This window comes from Martes martes (genome assembly GCF_963455335.1).
Source record: "Martes martes genome assembly, chromosome: 5".
In the NCBI taxonomy this organism is placed as follows: domain Eukaryota; kingdom Metazoa; phylum Chordata; class Mammalia; order Carnivora; family Mustelidae; genus Martes; species Martes martes.
In genome coordinates, this window is record NC_137892.1 from 165,651,091 (window position 1) to 165,668,617 (window position 17,527).

Sequence of the window (17,527 nt, forward strand, 5' to 3'; positions counted from 1 at the left end):
CAATCTCGCTGCAGCCGTCAGAGCACGGGGGAAGTTCAGGGTGTGGAGGTCGGAGCCGCCCGGGGCCTCTGGGCCCCTGAGCTGGGGTAGATGGTTGGAGGAAGACTAGGTGGTGCCCAGGCCGGCGGGGCCCGTGGCGTGCTGTCTGCGTGGCCGGCGGCCGGAGTGGGGGGTGCGTCAGGAGCCCCCGGCAGGAGTGCCTCCTTTCCAGACCTCGGGCACAGGTCTGGGTGGAGGCTCCTGTGGTCCCTCTGCTGGGGATTCTCCCTGGAGGGGCTGAGCCTTTTCCCAACACGTCAGAGCTGTGAAAGGAAGGAGGTCGTTACTCACGGCCACTCGGCGCCCTGGGCGTGCACAGCACAGGGTCCTCGTCTGGGAGGCACTGCGAAGGCCTTGCTCCCTGCAAGGTGCTCTCGGACTCACGGACACACAGGTTTGCAAGAAGCACTTGGGGCCAGCGCAGGCAAGTTCAGGGCAGCAGAGACCAGAGTGTTCTCCGCAAGGCTGGCCGCTCTCAAGGCGGGTCCGCCCCCGGCTCTAGGCCCGGAGGAGCCTGCTGGGCGGCCACCTTGTCTGGCATCACAATGCTTCTGGAGGTAAAAAACGTTCTGGCCCCGAAATGGTCGGTTCCGTTTGCCGTTCTGATCCTACAACACAAGTGCGTGCGTGCACCTCCCAGCAACTCTCGTGGGGTCCCAGGGAGTGGGCTAGGAGTCCGTGTCGGGGAGGTCCCTGTTCTCAGGACAGGCGGAGGAGGTCCGCACTGGCTCCTGTGGCCAGGCCTCTGGGGAGTGACTGCACCACGGGCCAAGGGCCCCCTCGTGTTGCAGGAAAACCCGAGCTCTCAGAAATCACTCCACACCACTCTCTTGGGTGTGCAGTTTCCGGGGGGGTTGGGCAGCAAGATCCCGGGGAGGTTGATCTGGGTACTGGAGAACAGGGGACAGCCTTGCTGGCCAGGGTGCCCCTCCTGGGGGGGGCTGTTCACGTCTAGCCGCGTGACTGTGCGTGGGAGCACCTGGAACAGGGTGGAGACGTGGCCAGGCAGTCTGGCTGCGGGCGGCTCGCGCGCCCAGCACCTTAGGGTGGCAGCGGACGCGAGAACCCTGCTGCTATTTCAGGGGAGCAGGGACGGCCTGCCGGGCAGACCACTGTCCAGAAGCTTTGTTCCCGCAGGAGAGGAGATCCCTGATTAGAGGCCACGTCACCGGTCTTCGTCAGTGACGGACTAAAGACCTGCCCCGCACACTGGGCGCTCAGCACGCCCTCAGACTCAGCCCTTCCCTCTGACGCAGCCCAGAAGATGGACTGGAGTGTCTGCCGAGAGCTGGGGGGAAGGGGGGTGCCTCCCCACAACGAGGACCGTGTTTGCCAAAGTGGGATACGGGTGGGACCTGAGGCTGGGTGAAGGTCAGCCGGGCGATCTCTGTGAGAGACTGGGGGCTTCCTCCTCAGTGGCCCCTTTCCCTGGTCGCCCCATCCCTCTGTTGGGGGTGATGTGTCGGTGTGCACGTGCCAGGCTGTGTCTGGGCTGTCCCCTGCTGACTGTGGACAGGGAACGGCCGGTTTCCAGGTAGGAAGACCCACCAGGATCCTTGAGTGCGTCCTGAGCCTCTCTTGGGGTGGGGTGGGGGTCTCAGGGGAGGGGACTCACCATCGTGCTGTGCTGGCTGAGCATGGGCACCTGTGCGCCCCTCCTGGGGCCCTCCTCAGAGAACAGCTCTGGGAGCCCGAGGCCACTGGCCCCCGATGACGTCACTGCAAAGAGGGGCTGGGTCAGGGCTACCGCCCCCCCACCTCCATGCTCAGCACTCAAGGCCCCCTGAAGCGTGTAAGCAGAGAACACGGCGTGTCCTGCGCCTGCAGACTTATCGCAGGACGACTGTGAGGCTGGGTCTGTGCAGGCAGGACGACGCTGCTGGGGGCACCCTTAGAGCAAGTGTCTCCAGACCCAGCTTTTCTGGAATCAGAGCATGGGGGGACGGGGCTCTCTCCTCCAGTGGGAAGCCTCGGGCTCACACCAGGCAACTCCAAGGAGAAACACGGAAAATGAGGCTTTGTGGCTTACTCGCAGAGCGGGAAGGGAGGGGGACGAGGTCTCCGCCCCCAAGGGCTGAGGGGGGCCTGTTCGCATCCCCGCAGGCGAAGCTGTACATCGCCACACGTTCTGCACGCACGCAGCCCGTGGCCCTGTGGCGTGGGCACGACCTCCTGGTGGCCATGGGGGCTTTGCCGAAAGCTTCTGCGTGGCGATCACGATGCTAGGATCACCGTGCGGTTTCTGCGCGGGGCTGAGCACGGCTGAGCGGAGCCCTCCCGCAGGGAGCCTTGCCCTCCATGGGAGAAGAGGCAGCTACACCCGCAGACTCAGGGCGCGGGGGCTGTGCTGGCCCACGTGGGGGCTTGGGAGGCCGCCGCCGGAAGGTGGGTGTACCCCCAGCCACGCCCTCGTGGGCCGGCACAGGACAAGCCCGACTGAGGGGCCACTGCTCTGCGCACCCAGGCACCCCAGCAGGGCTCCGGCGCGACGTCTCCATCTGCGCAGAGAGGCGCTTGTGGTCGGGGGTGCCCTCCGGGCCACTGTCCTGACACGGCAGTGGAGGCGCACGGGAGCTTGGAAGGACGTGGGTCCCGGGCAGTGCTGCCCCAAGCAGGGGCCTCCCTAGGGCTGTGGTCCCGTGGGAGGACTTGTTCTGGGAACCCAGACGCCTGTGGGGTCCCCCAGGCAGGAGGCGGAGGAAACCAACGACTGGGTTGCCGCCGCACACCGGTTCCCTCGGTGCGGAGCCGAGGGCCGCCCGGCACCGAGTCTGGCCCTGCCAGGTCGTCGGTGCGCAGTGGGCTAGGGAGCAGGTAGTGCCCGGCCGCGGGCCCTGGCACAGGGTCTCAGTCCACAGGGGCACACGCGGGTGGCCCATGAAAGGTTCCGCCCCTCCTCCCCGCGGTCCCCGTGTGCTCCGCCTTCGTCTGCTTCCTTGTTCGTCCTTCTGTCCGGCTCTCCTTCCGCCTTCCCCAGACTGAGCTGTTCCTACGCTTCCCCCCATCTCCCTGCTGGCGTAATGGCTCTCAGTGTTTTGTTATTTGAGGGGTCGTTTGGGGTTTAAAATGTCTATCTAATGAATTAGATGCCTCCCGTGATATTATACACCTTGGCCGTGGCACAGAACGGCCACATTTCCAGACGCCCTGCACGCGCACGTCCCATCGGCCTCAAGGGGGTTCCTGCCGTGTTCCCTTTCCTCTGTGCTGTCCTCACAGAAATTTCCCTGAAGAGTCTTCATCCTGCCCCTCCACCGCGTGCGCCTGCCCTTCTCCCTGCAGACTGTCCTTGGACGTTTCGGGTCTGCGGGCGAGCGGTCTCGGCTCCCGCAGGCATGAGCTTGTCCTGCTCTCACCATTTCTGAAAGGCGCATCTGTCACGCTGAGCTGTCGTTCCATGGTTTTCTCTTTCAGAGCGTTTGGACTGTCCCTCCCTCGTGCTGCCTTCGATGAGAACCCTGCCGCCGCTGCCCCTGCCCCAGCACAGAGCAGGCCAGTCTCCCGCTGCTTTCGGGGTGTTCCATGTGTCACCGGCTTTCCCGCTGGTGACGTGTGCTCACGGGTTCCTGGGGCTCATTGGGCTTCCTACCTGTGGGTTTACACCTTCACCAAATCGGGGAGATACGCAGCCACCGCTCCTTCAAAGTTTTGTTGTCCCTCCATTTGGGGGCTTTTAGGTGTTTATGAAGCCTCTCGAAGTTGTCCCACAAGTCACTGATCTTCTGCCTCGATTCTCTGTGTGTCATCCTGGACAGTGTCTACCGATTTGTCTCCACTAAGTTGTGCTTTCTGTTACCCCACCTGGGGACACGTCCACCTAAGTACTGTGGCCTTTGTTCGTGCCGAGTGTAGTCCATCCGATCTCCCTGTGGTGACCCAGCATTTGGACATCAGGGACACGGAACGCTGGTGTGAGTGCCGGGACTGCGAATTCTAGCGACCACCTTGGTTCTGGCTGGTTCTGCCTGATTGATCATTGCCCTTGTTCCGGTCTGTTTCCTGCCTCCCTGCACGCCTGGTCCCACCCTGTGTACCTACCCTTCGGCTGCTGGGGATTTTCGTGACCCCATAAATCTCCTTAAGCTTTGCTCCAGGACGCGGCTGGATTCCCTGCAAATGCCCTGTGTTCACGACATGGTGGCAGGTCGGCAGGGACGCTCAGTCCAATACCCTCCTCCCCGCTAGCAGGCTCTGCTCAGGACCCACCACCTCCCCGGGGATGGGATGTTGCCGTCAGCTGCTGGGAACAGGTGTGTGTGGAGGATACTCTCTCATGGTCCAGGGATCTGGCCTGGACAGCCTTCCCAGGTGCGGTCCTGACCGGCTCTCTGCTGCACCCAGACCCTGGAGGCCTGTGCCGGCGTGGGACTCCCTCGCTCTGTCCTCCACCGGCGGTCTGCAGGCTCTCCGCCCCGCGCCTGGGGGCTCTCCAGGCAGATATCAGGGCAGTCGCGGAGCCCCCATCACAGTCCTGTCTCACACGGCACTACCTTGGGAGCTGGATGTCCGAGGTTCTGAAGTCGCCTTTCACATGTTTCATCTGTTTATGTTTGGTTGTGTCTGGTTCTGGTTTGCTTGGTTGTTTTAAATCTATTCCCTGTTACCTCGTCTTAGGTGGAAGTGACAGTTTTTGTTTTTTTAACTAAAGAAAAACTGTAATGTGTTTGAAGTCTGTAAGAGCAAGTGAGTTAGATGACCGAGTGAACTCCCCCCACCCCTGGACCAGCTGGTGGAGGCCGGAGCGGGCACAGTCCGTGCTGGGCGCACTCACGCAGGGAAGGTGGGCTGCCGGGCTCCTGTTCCAGATCCTCCTCCTCCCGGAAGCAGGCGCGCAAGTCCGCAGGCCAGGGGCGGTGGGTGGAGCTCAGCAGGGCTGGGCTGGCCCTTGACTGCAGGCTCTGTGGCCCCAGGGCCGAGGGTGATTGGCTACCAGAGGAGGAGGTACTGCTGTCTGAGACGGTGGAGTGTGGTCTCTTACAGGGGGCGGCGTGGTCACGGGGGGGCACAGTCACGGAAGCTTGGGTCCGTAACTCTGGAACGGGACAGAAAGCAGGTCAGCCTGGCGTTTGCTCTCCAAGCGCAGCCCAGATCCGAAAATGGAGTAGCCGTCTGGGAAACTGACCAGGTCCCTCCCCCCCAGTCCTGCCTGGCGTGACGTGGCCACCACCCATCCAGCCTGCTGTGCTGGCTCTTGGGGTCCAAAGTGAGGACCAGGGGCCCGAGTCTGAGTCCGTGGGACAGAACGGGGGGAGGGCTGAAGCCACGTTACCTGCTCCCTTCTTGACAGCCCGGTCACTTATGGCTGCATCGCTGGGCTGGATGTCCACGAACGGCTTGTTGCCTATCCCCATGGACACCATTTCTTGCATTCTGAGTTCTAAAACGGAGTAATGCAGGACAACTCTCCAAGCAACTGCTTGGCTTTGATACCACTGCTGATGATGCTCTGTACCCAACCATCCAGACCAGAAGCACGTCAGGGCCTGGCCCAGCACCCTCCCCGAGTGTTGCGGGGCCCCCGAGGGGCTGGGGCTCCCATGCTGGTACGTGCTTCTGGTCTGGCCTCACGGTGGCCTTTCTCAGGGAGCTCAAGGAGCAAACCAGGAAAAGGGGGACACGGGACTCAGGGACTGGTGTCCGACTGGGCAGAGAAGGGAGGGGTCCCCTCTCAGCATAAAGGACAGTGGGTCACTCAGCAAGCCAAGCCTGCAGGGGGCACATGGCTACAAGACAGACAAGCTGACAGACATTTACACGGCTTTGACTACAGAGCGCAGCATGAGGGTCTGAGAATGAGTTCCACCTTGGTAAAACCAAGCAAAGGAAACCAAAGATAGTGTTCCAGTTGGGGGCAGTGGAGAGGGAGGGGCGGGAAGAGAGGAGACCGGGGAGGGCAGTGGGGATCAGGCCGGGGGGAATTCCTGCTCCGTGGAAGGGTCCACTCTGCGGGGACTGGGAGCCGGTGAGCGTCTGAGCAGAGTTGCAGGGCACACGTTCGCATGTGCGAGTGTGGACGTGTGTGCGCGCGTGTGTGCATGGGCTGCTCTGCCCTCCGGAGGAAGCTGCCGGGGGAGGCCGTGCTGCGTCTCTGACGACAGGCCGGGACCCTGGCCAGGTGGCCGCCGAGAAAGGGTCAGGAGGTCGCACTTCCATGTTAGGACACAGGGGCCCTTAGGGTCGGAGCGGACAAAGGGCCGGCTTGGAGGGGCGGCCGTGCAGACGGCACCTGTAGCAGCCGGACCGGGTGAAACGCCGCCCGGTTGGTGTGAACAGGAGGGGCTCAAGGGATGAAATCGGGGGGCAGAGGAGAAGACCAACCGAGGAGCAGGAAACCTAGGTGAGTCCTGGCGCCTGATGGGGATGGCCCTCTCCTCCAGGGAGGCCATGGGCGGGCCATCAGCCCCATGTCCAGAGGGGCAGGACACCTTGATGAAGGGTGGGGCAGAGAGCAGTGGGCCTAAGCTGTCCCGGAGCAGATCATGACAATATCTCTGGAGCCGCCCCGTGGGGATAGAGGTCTTGTAGAGGGTAGGTTTATCTGTGCAGTGATGGGAGGGTCATCCATTTCCACCCGCCCCGAACTGGCCCCAGACTCCTACCCAGGTCCAAGCCCCACACCCTTGACCCCAACGCCCTGCCCTGAACTCAGCCCCTCACCCCTGGCCCTAAATCTCTACCCCGAGGCTGGCCCCCTAAACACAGAGCTGGCCCTGGGTGGCCCTCTCCTGCCCACCTCTGTTCCGCAGAGCCTGCCGCCACAGGATCTGCCCTATCATGTGGGTCCAGGCCGACTTGACCTCTGCAGAGCTGGCCTGGAGAATGTAGGTGTCTTGGGACTTTCGCCGCCTGCGGAACCAGATCTCAAACCTCAGGCCACTGTCTCCAACGTTCTCCGTCATCCCAATCTCCGCCGTCTGCACCAGAAGCCGCGAGCGGCAGCAGCATTAGCAAACACTGATCCGCACTTGAGCACATAACCCCTCCAGCAGACAGCTGACCGCAGCACCTCAGGAACGGAGCTCCTTCACCCGACGCTGAACGGTGCGGGAGGAACCGGGGTCCCGCCCATGTGCGCTAGCTCTGTCTTGGAGCCTCAGTTTCCCCACTGGAGAAAGGGAGGCTGGACTGGCAGGTTCTACGGTGCCCTGAGGCTGTTGCACGGGACGGGGCCACAGGACCCCCTCTGGTGTTCTCCTCTGCGTTGGCAGGTAAGGGGTCACAGGTGTGGGCTCCTCCTGGGAGCTCAGGAGCTCAGAACCTCCAGAGGGTGGGGGCCACACTTGGTGACTGGCCCAGGGGAAGGCCATCTCCAGTGTCTGCCTTCACCAAAATCAGAAATTAAGTTACCAGTTGAGACAGGAGTTTCCCAGCCACTGAAACAGCCCCGGGAACCATAAAGGACGAGTATCTGCTTGCAGCTTTCAGAGCTCAGACACAGAAGCCCAGAAAATGAGGGTCACCCATCCCTGCTCGTGCCCAGCAGACCAGGACCCGGCAGCCGGCAGCATCAAGTGGGAGGCAGCCACGTTACCTTGAAGGACTGCTTGTACGTGTAGGTGTCGTGACCCCCTTCCACCTTCCTGGTCTTGCTAAACAGGATGAGGTCTTCAAAGAGGAACACGTGCCGCGGGTGCTTCCTCCTCCCGCGGCACACGGTGAACTCGTCCTGGCGTCTCAGCGGCCCCTGTTCCTTCAGACTCACCTGCACACGGAGCGAGCCTTCCTCAGGGACGCTCGGACCTGCCCTGACCCCGCCCCGAGCCCCACGGAGAGGCCGGGGGCTGGGGGTAGACCGACCACCAATGGCCGGTGCCTCCCCCAGGGATGTCCGTGTAAGGAAGCCTCCGTCAGACCCAAAGGACACAGCTCGGGAGCTTCTGGGCTGAACGAGTGTGGCTTCCTGGGGCAGGGGCACAGCCCTCTCCCCGCACCGGGCCCCGTGCCTTTATTCCGGCTGCCTGTTCCCAAGAATGGCCCCTTACAACAAACCAGGGATGCTGGAAGTGAGCTGTTTCTCTGGGCTGTGGTTGTCGTGACGTACGTGTATGGTGTGTCGGGGGCGTCTTGTAGGACGGAGCCCCTCCCCTGTGGGGTCTTGCCCCATGTCCAGGCGGATGGTAGCAGGACTGAGCTGAGTTATCGGAAGCCCAGCCAGTGCCTGAGAAGTGCTTGGAGGTACGGGGACGGCGCCACGTGTTGGAACTGGGGCCGAAGCCGGAAGGCCAGGAAGGGCCGCGCTCGTCTGCACGGCGGTCGCGGCTCAGTGTTACCACTCAGTGTTACCGCACCTTCCACTCGAAAGCCCTGGTGTCCAGACCTGAGGCTGGTCTCACTGGTTACCATGTGAACACCCGACAGGACCGACAGGGACCCCGTCACGAGTTCTGCACCCGAGCGCCCCTTGCCCCCAGACGTCCCCCCAAGCTGCACTCCGGGCTGATGGCTATGTGGGAGGCCACACCCTGGCCAGGCCACGGCTCCCTTTGCGGTGTGCATTCCAAACCACAGAAACCCCTGCGAGCTCTCTTGTGACCTTCCAGCCCAAGGGCAGCCCTGTCCCAAATAGCTTGGCCGGGCCTGCTGAATGGAGGGGTCCTGGGGGTGACCACACTTGGGGTGCCCTGCATCCTCCACGGCCATCCACGGAGAACTACACTCCATGCTGGACTCCACGCTGGCGGCGGCCGCAGCCACGGCTCTACCTTTCCTAGCTGGTGCCGGGGGTCCTCCGTCCAGCCCGGGTGGGGTCAGAGGGCAGGGTGTCAGCACAGCTCCAACCGTACCCACACATCGGCCAGTTCACCTTGCAAGGCTCCCAGGGTCGGTCAGCAGGAGGACAGTCCATGTGGGGCGGTGGCCCGGGAGCCAGGCCACATCAGAGCAGCCAGAGGGCCTGCGCTCAGACCTGCTGCTCACGAAACTCTTACTGTTGTCTGCAGCGGGGCACACGCAGTTGCATTTTGTGCTGGAATTCTGTGACTGTCCCTCCAGCTGTCCGAGGCACGGGGCTCTGCTGGAGAAAGGGCTCTTCTTCTGTCTATGCCAGTCCTGTCACGCCACCGTGTCGGGGGCATGGGCGCTGGGCCTCGGCACCCCAGCAGAGAGGCTGGTGGCACGGGGTGAGCCGGCGCTGGTCGGCCCCAAGCCTGACGGCCAAGCTCACGTTTTCATGCAACCCGTTGTTCTGAGGTCGCCCCAACAAGCAGGCGGTTGCCGTTTAGAGCCCGGCGCAGTTACCTGGACACGAAAGCCCTCCCCGCCGCCCCGGTCCGCTGGCCCCTCGGGAGGCCTCAAGCTCCAGGAGACCCCCCCCCCCCCGGAGGAGAGCACGCACTCCGACCCCAGGCCTCACCTTTCCCGAGCTCGGGAGAGCCCGTCGGGGCCTCGGGGCACTTACGTCACAGCCTCGGATGGCGTCCATGGCCAGCAGGTCGTTGCCGTGACGCAGCTGGAATCGGACCATGTCTGCGGCGGCCTGGAGCTCACGCAGCTCCTGCTCCCCGGCGGGGCCGCCGCCAGCCTCCCGCGCCAGGTCCTGCAGCAGCAGCAAGTACTTGCCCACGCGCTGCACGGGCTTCAGCAAGTAGGAGGCCAAGTCCATCTTGTCGCCCAGCTGCCGCTGCTTGTCCTGCAAGGGCGGGGGCGAGAGGGTCAGCCCGGGCCAGGAGGGGGGCAGCGCGGCTTGCGGGGTCGGGGGGCGACCTTGAAGAAGGCGTTGCCGTGGCTGCAGAGCAGGCGGTCGGACCGGGGCTTGTTCTTGCTGTAGAGCGCGTACAGGCCGAACTCTTCCTCCTGCAACAGGGGAGGGCGCCGCGCACCTGAGCTGGGGCCGGGGCCGTGTCTGTGCCTGTGCCTCTGCCCCACCCTCTGTGTGCAGAGCCCCACGGGCATGCGGCGAGGCGGCTCAGGGTTGCATTAAGACCCTCTGGGCTTCCCAGCACGTGGGGGCAACTCGGGTCGATGCCAGAGTTCCGGAGTTGGTCTTTCCAGTACAGGGTTTGGGGAAGAGATGGAGGCCGGCCTGGGAAGGAGCATGGGGAGGGTTTGCCCCTTCACGGTCAAGAACCAGTGACGTCAACACTTAAAATTCTCACCATTGCTGTCAATGTAAAGCAACAGAGTTTGCCTTATGGCTAAAAGCACCTTCTTAGAAATAGCTGAAAAGACGCGACATGGACCGTCTTTGACATGTCTGTTGTAATCTACATTTCAAAACGCTGGGCCCAGAGCCGTGCCTGCCCGCAGCCCAGAGGCCACTGCGTCCCCACTGCCTGGAGCACTAACTTGGTGAAAGCATGTTCTCTACAGACTAAATTCAGAATTTCATGAAGACCCTGGAGGGGAGAGGTTCATGTCCGCAGCTGAGAAGACACTCACTCATCAAGGAGAGAGCAGCCCTCGAGCTGGTGCTTCCTCCATGAACCTCCGTCGAGACCCCGATGGGGCCGCACGCCAAGGGACTGTGGAGGGCACCAGGTGGGCTCCCGGGGACAGGGAGCAAACTGATTGGGGGAGCTGCTTTGGGCCGATTACCTCGAGTGGTGAGGAGAGGGATGTGTGTGTGACCGTGCAGTGAACCCTCAGGGGCATGTGGTTCTGGGGAGCCAAGGGAGCCTTTGGGTGGCACCGAGTGACACAGCCAGGGTGATCAGACCCACAGGCTTCTCGTCTCTTTTGGTGTCTGTTGATTGACGGGTCTTGCGTCCCGTTAGGGACACATCTCCTAGGCCTGGTCTGCGGTGATCCAAATCCCCTGAACCACGGGCACTGCCAGAGCCGGCCTCTCCGAGGGCACCCTGGGCTGATGTCCCCTCGGCTGACCACACAGCCAGCTGCCACAGCCCAGCACCGGGGAGGGAGGGACTCACGTGTCTCAGGAACCCGCAGCCCGCTGCCAGGGGGCAGGGCTGGCAGCGCTCCAGCTCTGCCAGGAAACGCTGGCCGTGGAAGTCATAGAGCTTCTCCAGGTTCCCAAAAACAACGCTGCGCTTCCCTCGAAGGGCCTGGGGCAGGTCTGCTCTTTCCATTTCTGGAAAGTAGTTGTCGATGACGTACCCTAGGGACCTAACGTACTCCCTCTCCGTGGAGACCATCTCGGCCATTATGTGCTGCAGGCGGCTGCTGGAAGACAGAGGGGTGGGTGGACCCTGAGGCGGGTGCAGGCCTGGCCTCACTCCGGGCCTCGGGGACCCCCGGCCAGCGCCATTCCTGCCTCACACGGAGACGAGACGCTCTGCAGGCCCAGAGGAGTGCGTGATCCGACGTGGGCAGCACGTGCACAGAACGTAAGAACTTCCTGCGTGATCTGTCAGCGGCAAACCCTGTCACGTGGGCTCCTTTGACATAAACGAGTAAGAAGAGACACGCGGAGGAAGGTGGAGTAGAAAGAAGCCGGTTGTGCGAGGCGTCTCTATACTCTCGGTCACAGCTGTGCAGGGTAAGAGCTTCTTCCGGAAAGTGAACAAGAGGGGCTTCCAGGACCCCGAACTCGAACCCGGGCCCTGCAGTAGATGGCCTGACGCCGCGCCCTCTGCCGGGACGGCTCTGGCAGTGGGAAGATTTAAACGCTGCAAAGAAGCCTGCGCTGGGGACGTACGGGGAGATGCTGTCCGACGTGCACGGACGGACGGCTAACCTAACGGAGGGCACGTCTGGAGACCCAGCTTTACGTGGCCGAGACGTCTGACCTGGAGACCGAGAAGCAGCAGCTGAGCTGAGGCGGCAGAGCAGGGCCTCGGGGCCCAGGACGGAGCAGACATGGGGAGCAGGGAAGGCAGCTCCTCCCTGCCGCGCAGAGGGCTCCCCGGGCTCCTGCTGGTGTGGCGTCCAGCCTGGGATGTGTGTCTGCGGCAGGGGCACTTCTGGAGGCACCGAGGAGAGCCCAACCTGCTAGCATTGGGGTGCACCGCCCTCCCGTGTGACAGTGCTCTGCCAGCAACGCTCCTAAATTAATCCGGAGGATCCCAGGGGGCTTGCTGACATTTTTCTGGCATCACTTGTATTTGCCTTTTTTTTTTTTTTAAGCTGGAAAGCAATCAAAAGCAACCAATGACAGGAAATACACCTGTGGTCAGAAAGGCTGCTGCCCACTTGCAGCTGGAGAGCTCGTTCCTTTCCACCCTCCCGTAACGGACTTAACAAATACCCGTGGCTCCCGTGGTGGCAGCGCTCCCGGCAGTGCTGGCACAGGAGGCCTGGACATCCCCCCAGTAAAACCGGGGTCCCAGGACCCACAGCACCCCTCCTATCAACAGTTGCTGAAAACAGGCAGCCTTAAATATTTAAAAACAAAACTAGGATGGTCTGGCCATTTGGAAATGGACACTTGACATAATGGCTAGAAACGTCTGGGGGAAATGACCGCTGGCCGAGTGACAGGGACTCTCTCTGGGCAACCGGCAGAGGGCCTGGGTTTTCACGGAAGACCGGGTCCGTTTAGGCTCTTGACTCTGGGCCCCGGCACCTGAGCAGGACGTGCTCCCTCTCTGGTGTGCTGTGGGGTCCCACCACCAGACCCTGGGTTGGAGGTCCATGGCCTGTGAAAGGCGGAAGGCCGGACCTGTCCCCAGGGACAAAGGCAGGTCGCCTTCCTAAACCTGCTTGCTCCAGACTGAGGACGCCCACGGCGGAGCACTGGGGGCTCCCGGCGAGCAGAAGGCCCCCGTCCCTGCGGTCCCTGCCTCTGAAACTTTCAGGAAGAGCTTGGGGGCTGGGAGCGCGGTTCCTCCCAGAGCCTCCGAGGGAGTCCAAACCCCAGGAGAAGCCGCCCAGGGACTCCCCAGTGAACCCTTCCCGTTCCACCTCAAGTTTCCGCCCCAACAAGCTACACCGTAACCGCCTAGAACCTGAACCACGGAGGTGTGTTTCCGGGGAGTATGGTCTCTGTATGAGGAGGAAGCGTGTCCACCACCAAATGAGCGAGGAAGGCTAGGACGGCGTCCTACCTGCAGCCCGCCCAGCTCACTATCCAGACGGCCCAACGGCCCAGGGGCCAGGCCGGGGTTCTGGCTGCCTGCGCTCCCCGTCGTCAGGGCTGGGCACCTTCCTGCCACTTTCCACCCCAACAGTCAATGAAGTATCTTTTTACACCTATCTTCTTTAAGATTAAACAAATTCATACGGACATCTCCATTCGGCAACACACACACTTCTCCCCTCAGGGCTGAGAGACACTTTTTTTTTAAAGTAATTTTTAAATTACTTTAAATTACTTCTTCATATCCCAGGTGTGACTTGCTATTGTGACTGTCTATAAATGGGCCTCAAACGAGAGCTGGTGGTTCAGCCACAGAGCGGGTGAGCCACGTGGCCCCCAAGCCACGGAAAAGGAAGCAGTTTGCGGGGAGCCTGCCGAACGCAGCGGGGGGGGGGGGGCGGCAGCTTCTCGTCTGAGCTCACACGCGAGTGTGCTGCCTGGACCGGACACAGTGGAGCTGGAGGGAAGTCTGTGGGTTTTCCACTCGGTGCAAGGCTTTGACTCTCTGGCACCACAGGGACCACCAGGCCCAAGGGTTAGAGGAGGGCACACCTCACCTTCCTGCTCGCCGCCTCCCGTCCTCCTCGGAGGGGTGGGTCCTGGAGGGAGAGGACAGACGCTGGTTCCGAGTGACCAGGGGGCTCTCAGCATGTGGCCTCGGTGGGGGCTTCTTCTCAGAGGCCACGGTGCTGGTCACCTCTAGGCCCCTGATGAAGACCCCGGTGTGGCCTGGCCAGGGGGCGTCCCTGGGCCCACTGTCAAGCTGTGCGATCTCAAAGCTTCGTGTTTTCCTCATCATTTTCTTCAGGGGCTGTTTCCTGGGGTGGGTGGTGGGTGTCTGGATGGGCTCGGAGGAGCAGGGGGTGCTGTCCTGTGGGGAAGGCACAGCTGGGGCCAGGGGCTCGGTCTCCTGCCTGCAAGGAGGGGCTCGTCCAGGGAGGCCAGGCAGCAGCCGGGCCTGCTCCCCAGTGCGACCCTCCGGGTCAGTGGGTGGTGTCCAGGACAGCTCACAGAGCCTCCTCTCGACTCCCGGGGCCAGCTCAGGCTCCAGGGCTCTCTGGTCTAGAGGCGGAGTGCCGGGGTCCGGGCTAACCCCAGATAGGGCCTCTTGGAAGTGGAGTTGGGTCTGCGGGCTCTGGACCCGTGGGCCACCCAGGGCCACCGCCTCTGTGCTGGCCTCGGGGAAGCTCTGCACCGTCAGCTCTGCAGCCTCCTGGGGACAGCTCTGCACACATTCCGTGCCCGGCTCTGGGTCCAGGAGCTCCAGGCGCTCATGGCTCCGCCGCCTCCACCCATCCACCTGCATGGCAAAGGACGGTGCCGGTCAGGGCCGTGGAGGGCTGTCACGGCCACCGCAGCCTTGGCACCCCATCCCACCTCATGCAGTCCCCCGCAGCTCAAGTAAACTGGGTCACGTTCCTTCTGCTCTCTGGGTGCCCCACATCAAGGACCAGGGTGAGCCAGGTGGTCAGAGCAAGGGGAGGGCCCCTCTGCCCACGGGGGCAGCAGCCAGCCAGACTCGCACCGAGGGCAGCGAGATGAGGTTGCGCCTGAGCCCAGTGAGGTCTGACTCCTCCACGGCCCCCGAGAACAGGAGGTGGGGCTGTCCCAGGGCCACGGGGCGGATGCCGGCTGCGAGGACAGGTCCCACCCCTGCCCTGGTCTTCCCCGACCCCCTGGATCCCATCGGGAGGAGCTGTGCTGCTGGGGGCTCTGGGGTGCGGACAATTCTGGGGTGCTGGTGAGTTTGCAAGCATGTGCCATAGTGACTGTCCTGGGGTCTGACCACAAGTGGACTCTTAGTGCTGAGCTGGTAAACACAGGAAAGTTCATGTGTTCCTTTTGCTTGTCCGTTTGGGTCAATGAGTACATTCCTCACACGGTGGCTGGGAGCCCAGGGCGCGGTGTCGGGGGTGCCGGCCAGCTGTCCCGGGGCTCGGCTCCCTCAGGCCCATGGGGACTGGGCTCCCTAAATGTCCACGGCACATTAAGGTCTCTGGAGGCCATTCCACGGGGTCTCTTACTGCCTCACGAAGCCAGACGGCTGAGCCCCCGGCCGGCGCTCCCTCCCTCCACTCAGCTTGGCGGCCGTGGTGCTCAGGCACCATCTGAAGTCCCAGATCGCGTCCTCTGGGCCTTGGGAGCTGCTCTCCTCCATCAGCTAAGACTGCTGCAGTCCAAGGAGCAAAGGGCCGGCACAAGCCTGGTGCCTGCTGTTTCTCTGTGTGAGTCTTCCCGTGTGGACGCGCCGTCACCTGTCGTGGAAGGTCTGGGACGCCGCCGTGGCTGCAGCACGTTCTCAAGACACAGCAGCTCCAAGGGGCCAGGAGCGTCTCTCCTCTTTCCGACCACAATATGATCTACGTCGGAAAGGAAGGCTTTATTTCGAACGTGTGAAGGAGTCTGGTTCTGTGCTCGTGGGGACAAAGGAAGCCGCAGACGCTGCTGAGGGGCCGGCTCGGCCGGTTGCCACAGCCTGCACTGCTGCCCGAGCCCAGCACGCCGCGGCTGGCAAACACCCCGACGGCCACACCGCCTAGAGGTTTTAACCGCCGTCTCCACCGTCAGGCCCCTTTCAGCCGGTGGCGTCTCCGTGGCTCAAGTGCGCAAGTGGACAGGCTGTTCGCGGAACTTTCTGTTTTGAAACTCGTTACCACGCTGAACGTACCCAGAAGTCTTCTCCGGCGGAGGCACTGGGGTACTTGGGAGCTGTCTGGGAGAGCGGGAGGGGCCGGCGGCAGCCCCCGCCTGCACCACACGGGGGGACGGCCCTCCCTCACAGTGCACGCGTCGGGGGTCAAGACGTCACGTCCGTGCGTGTTCTCGTGGGCTAGCGATGCCAGTGATGCTGGGTGTGAGGGGCCCAGGGAGAGGTTCCCAGCGGTGCGGCGACGGGGCTGGAGCTACGGCTGCAGAGCTGTGCCGGGTGACCCCGCGCTCAGGCAGAGGGGAGCTGAGCACATGCTCTCTGTGGACGGGGCCACGGAGGAGAACGTCTCGTCTGGGTTTTCACAAACACCAGCAGCCTGAGAGCAGAAGAGTAGGAACCGGTCAAGGAGCAGAGACCTCTCAGACGCGCAGCCTCACTTCCAACCTCCTGGAAGAGCCTGGTTGGCTTCAAGACGTAAATGGAAAAATCCCAACCGTGAACGTGTTAGGATCTGAAACCTTCAGGTAGAAAAGGTCGTTTCCATCATAAGCAGAGGGCGGTGACAAACTGGGGCAAGTATCTGTCGCATCACCAGAGTGTCCGCGTGAGTTGTGCGTGCAAGAGTGAAGCTTCGAGCTGGGGAAGAGGCGGCTGGGTGGGAAAGCCGCTTTGTAGAGAAGAAACACAAGAAACCCACAGAGAGAGGAAGAAGGTCCACTGTGGCCTAAAAATTCCCAATTCAGGGACAAGGGACTTGTTTTCTCATCGGTGAGGAAGGGATGCTGCCAAGGCTTCTGCCGAGAATCTGAACCAGGCAGGCTGCCTGCAGGCCCATCTGGCAAATGTGTGAAAACCTCAAAGACGCAGGCCCTACCCCAGCCACCCCAGGCCGAGGCGCCCGCCCAGAGCAAACAATCAGAAAGTGTGAACGATGCAGGCGCAGCGACGTGTACGAGGGTGGGAGACGGGAGAGCCAGGGACCTGGGCTGGAACCGAACAAGCGCACGGAGGCCCAGGCCTCCCCACGGCCCTGCGCGTGCTGGCCGTCCTGGGGACTCAGCCTTGGGATGCCCTGGCTGTGGCCGTCCCCGACCCTGACTGCCCCAAGGGACACACGGGCCTCCAGAGAAGGCTGCAGCCACACTCGACCTTGCTCTACACTGACCGCTGGCTGCGCCGGGGCTCCTGCGTCACTCACGCATACGGGAATAGTGATTGATAAAAGCATAAGGATTTAACTAGAAATATGTGCAAACTTTGAAAAGCTCTTCTATGCATACGTTCCCGGAGGAAAGTCTGGATGATAATGTAGGGCATGGTGACAGCTGTTATTTCAGGAGCAGAGTCTCACAATGGTTTCCTCTTCCGGCTTCCCTGACCGGAGCGCTTACCTGGCCTTGTCGCTCCTGGAGCACCCTCACCTCGTGCAGCCTCTCCAGCTCCTGCAGACGCCTGTTGGAGGCGAGGACAAGCCGATGCACCTCTTCGTCCACTTGGTTGTACAGCCTGGAGGCGGCCTCGATGGCATCCCTGGGAAAGAAAGGGTCAGAAAGCCAAGTCGTTCAGAGACGTATGCTGTTGGCGACAACCTGGCGAAGAAAGCACAGCGGCGCCCTCGGCCTCCCTTCCGTCGGCACAGGTGGAGGAGCTGCGAGGAGGTCCACAGCCAGAGCAGGAACAGGACGTGCTGGGAGAGACAGGTGCAGGGGTGCGGCGAAAAGTGAGCGGGCGGGCGTGGCTCCCCAGGACAGAATAGACAAGAAGCTGTCCACCGGGACCTCCGCTGAATTCCGTGGTGAGGAGTTTTGCCTTCCCCTTGAGCGGTCCCAGGAAGCTGCTCTTTTGTTTGGAAGATACAAATG

General features: G+C 62.4%; 1 protein-coding gene across 1 annotated transcript in view; it reads right to left on the minus strand.

Annotated features, from left to right (window-relative positions):
* Positions 1-4,727: 4,727 nt before the first annotated feature.
* The window catches only part of PLEKHG4B (pleckstrin homology and RhoGEF domain containing G4B), a gene marked incomplete at both ends in the record, with an annotated part of 56,283 nt that continues 43,483 nt past the window's right edge, over positions 4,728-17,527 (minus strand). Inside the window, 11 exons of the mRNA XM_080804381.1 lie at positions 4,728-5,071; positions 5,309-5,416; positions 6,773-6,953; positions 7,571-7,741; positions 9,437-9,667; positions 9,742-9,831; positions 10,908-11,160; positions 13,573-14,315; positions 14,514-14,618; positions 15,684-15,728; positions 17,057-17,195. Of these exons, the coding sequence (XP_080660507.1) occupies positions 4,728-5,071; positions 5,309-5,416; positions 6,773-6,953; positions 7,571-7,741; positions 9,437-9,667; positions 9,742-9,831; positions 10,908-11,160; positions 13,573-14,315; positions 14,514-14,618; positions 15,684-15,728; positions 17,057-17,195 (2,410 nt within the window). The remainder of the gene's footprint in view (positions 5,072-5,308; positions 5,417-6,772; positions 6,954-7,570; positions 7,742-9,436; positions 9,668-9,741; positions 9,832-10,907; positions 11,161-13,572; positions 14,316-14,513; positions 14,619-15,683; positions 15,729-17,056; positions 17,196-17,527) is intronic.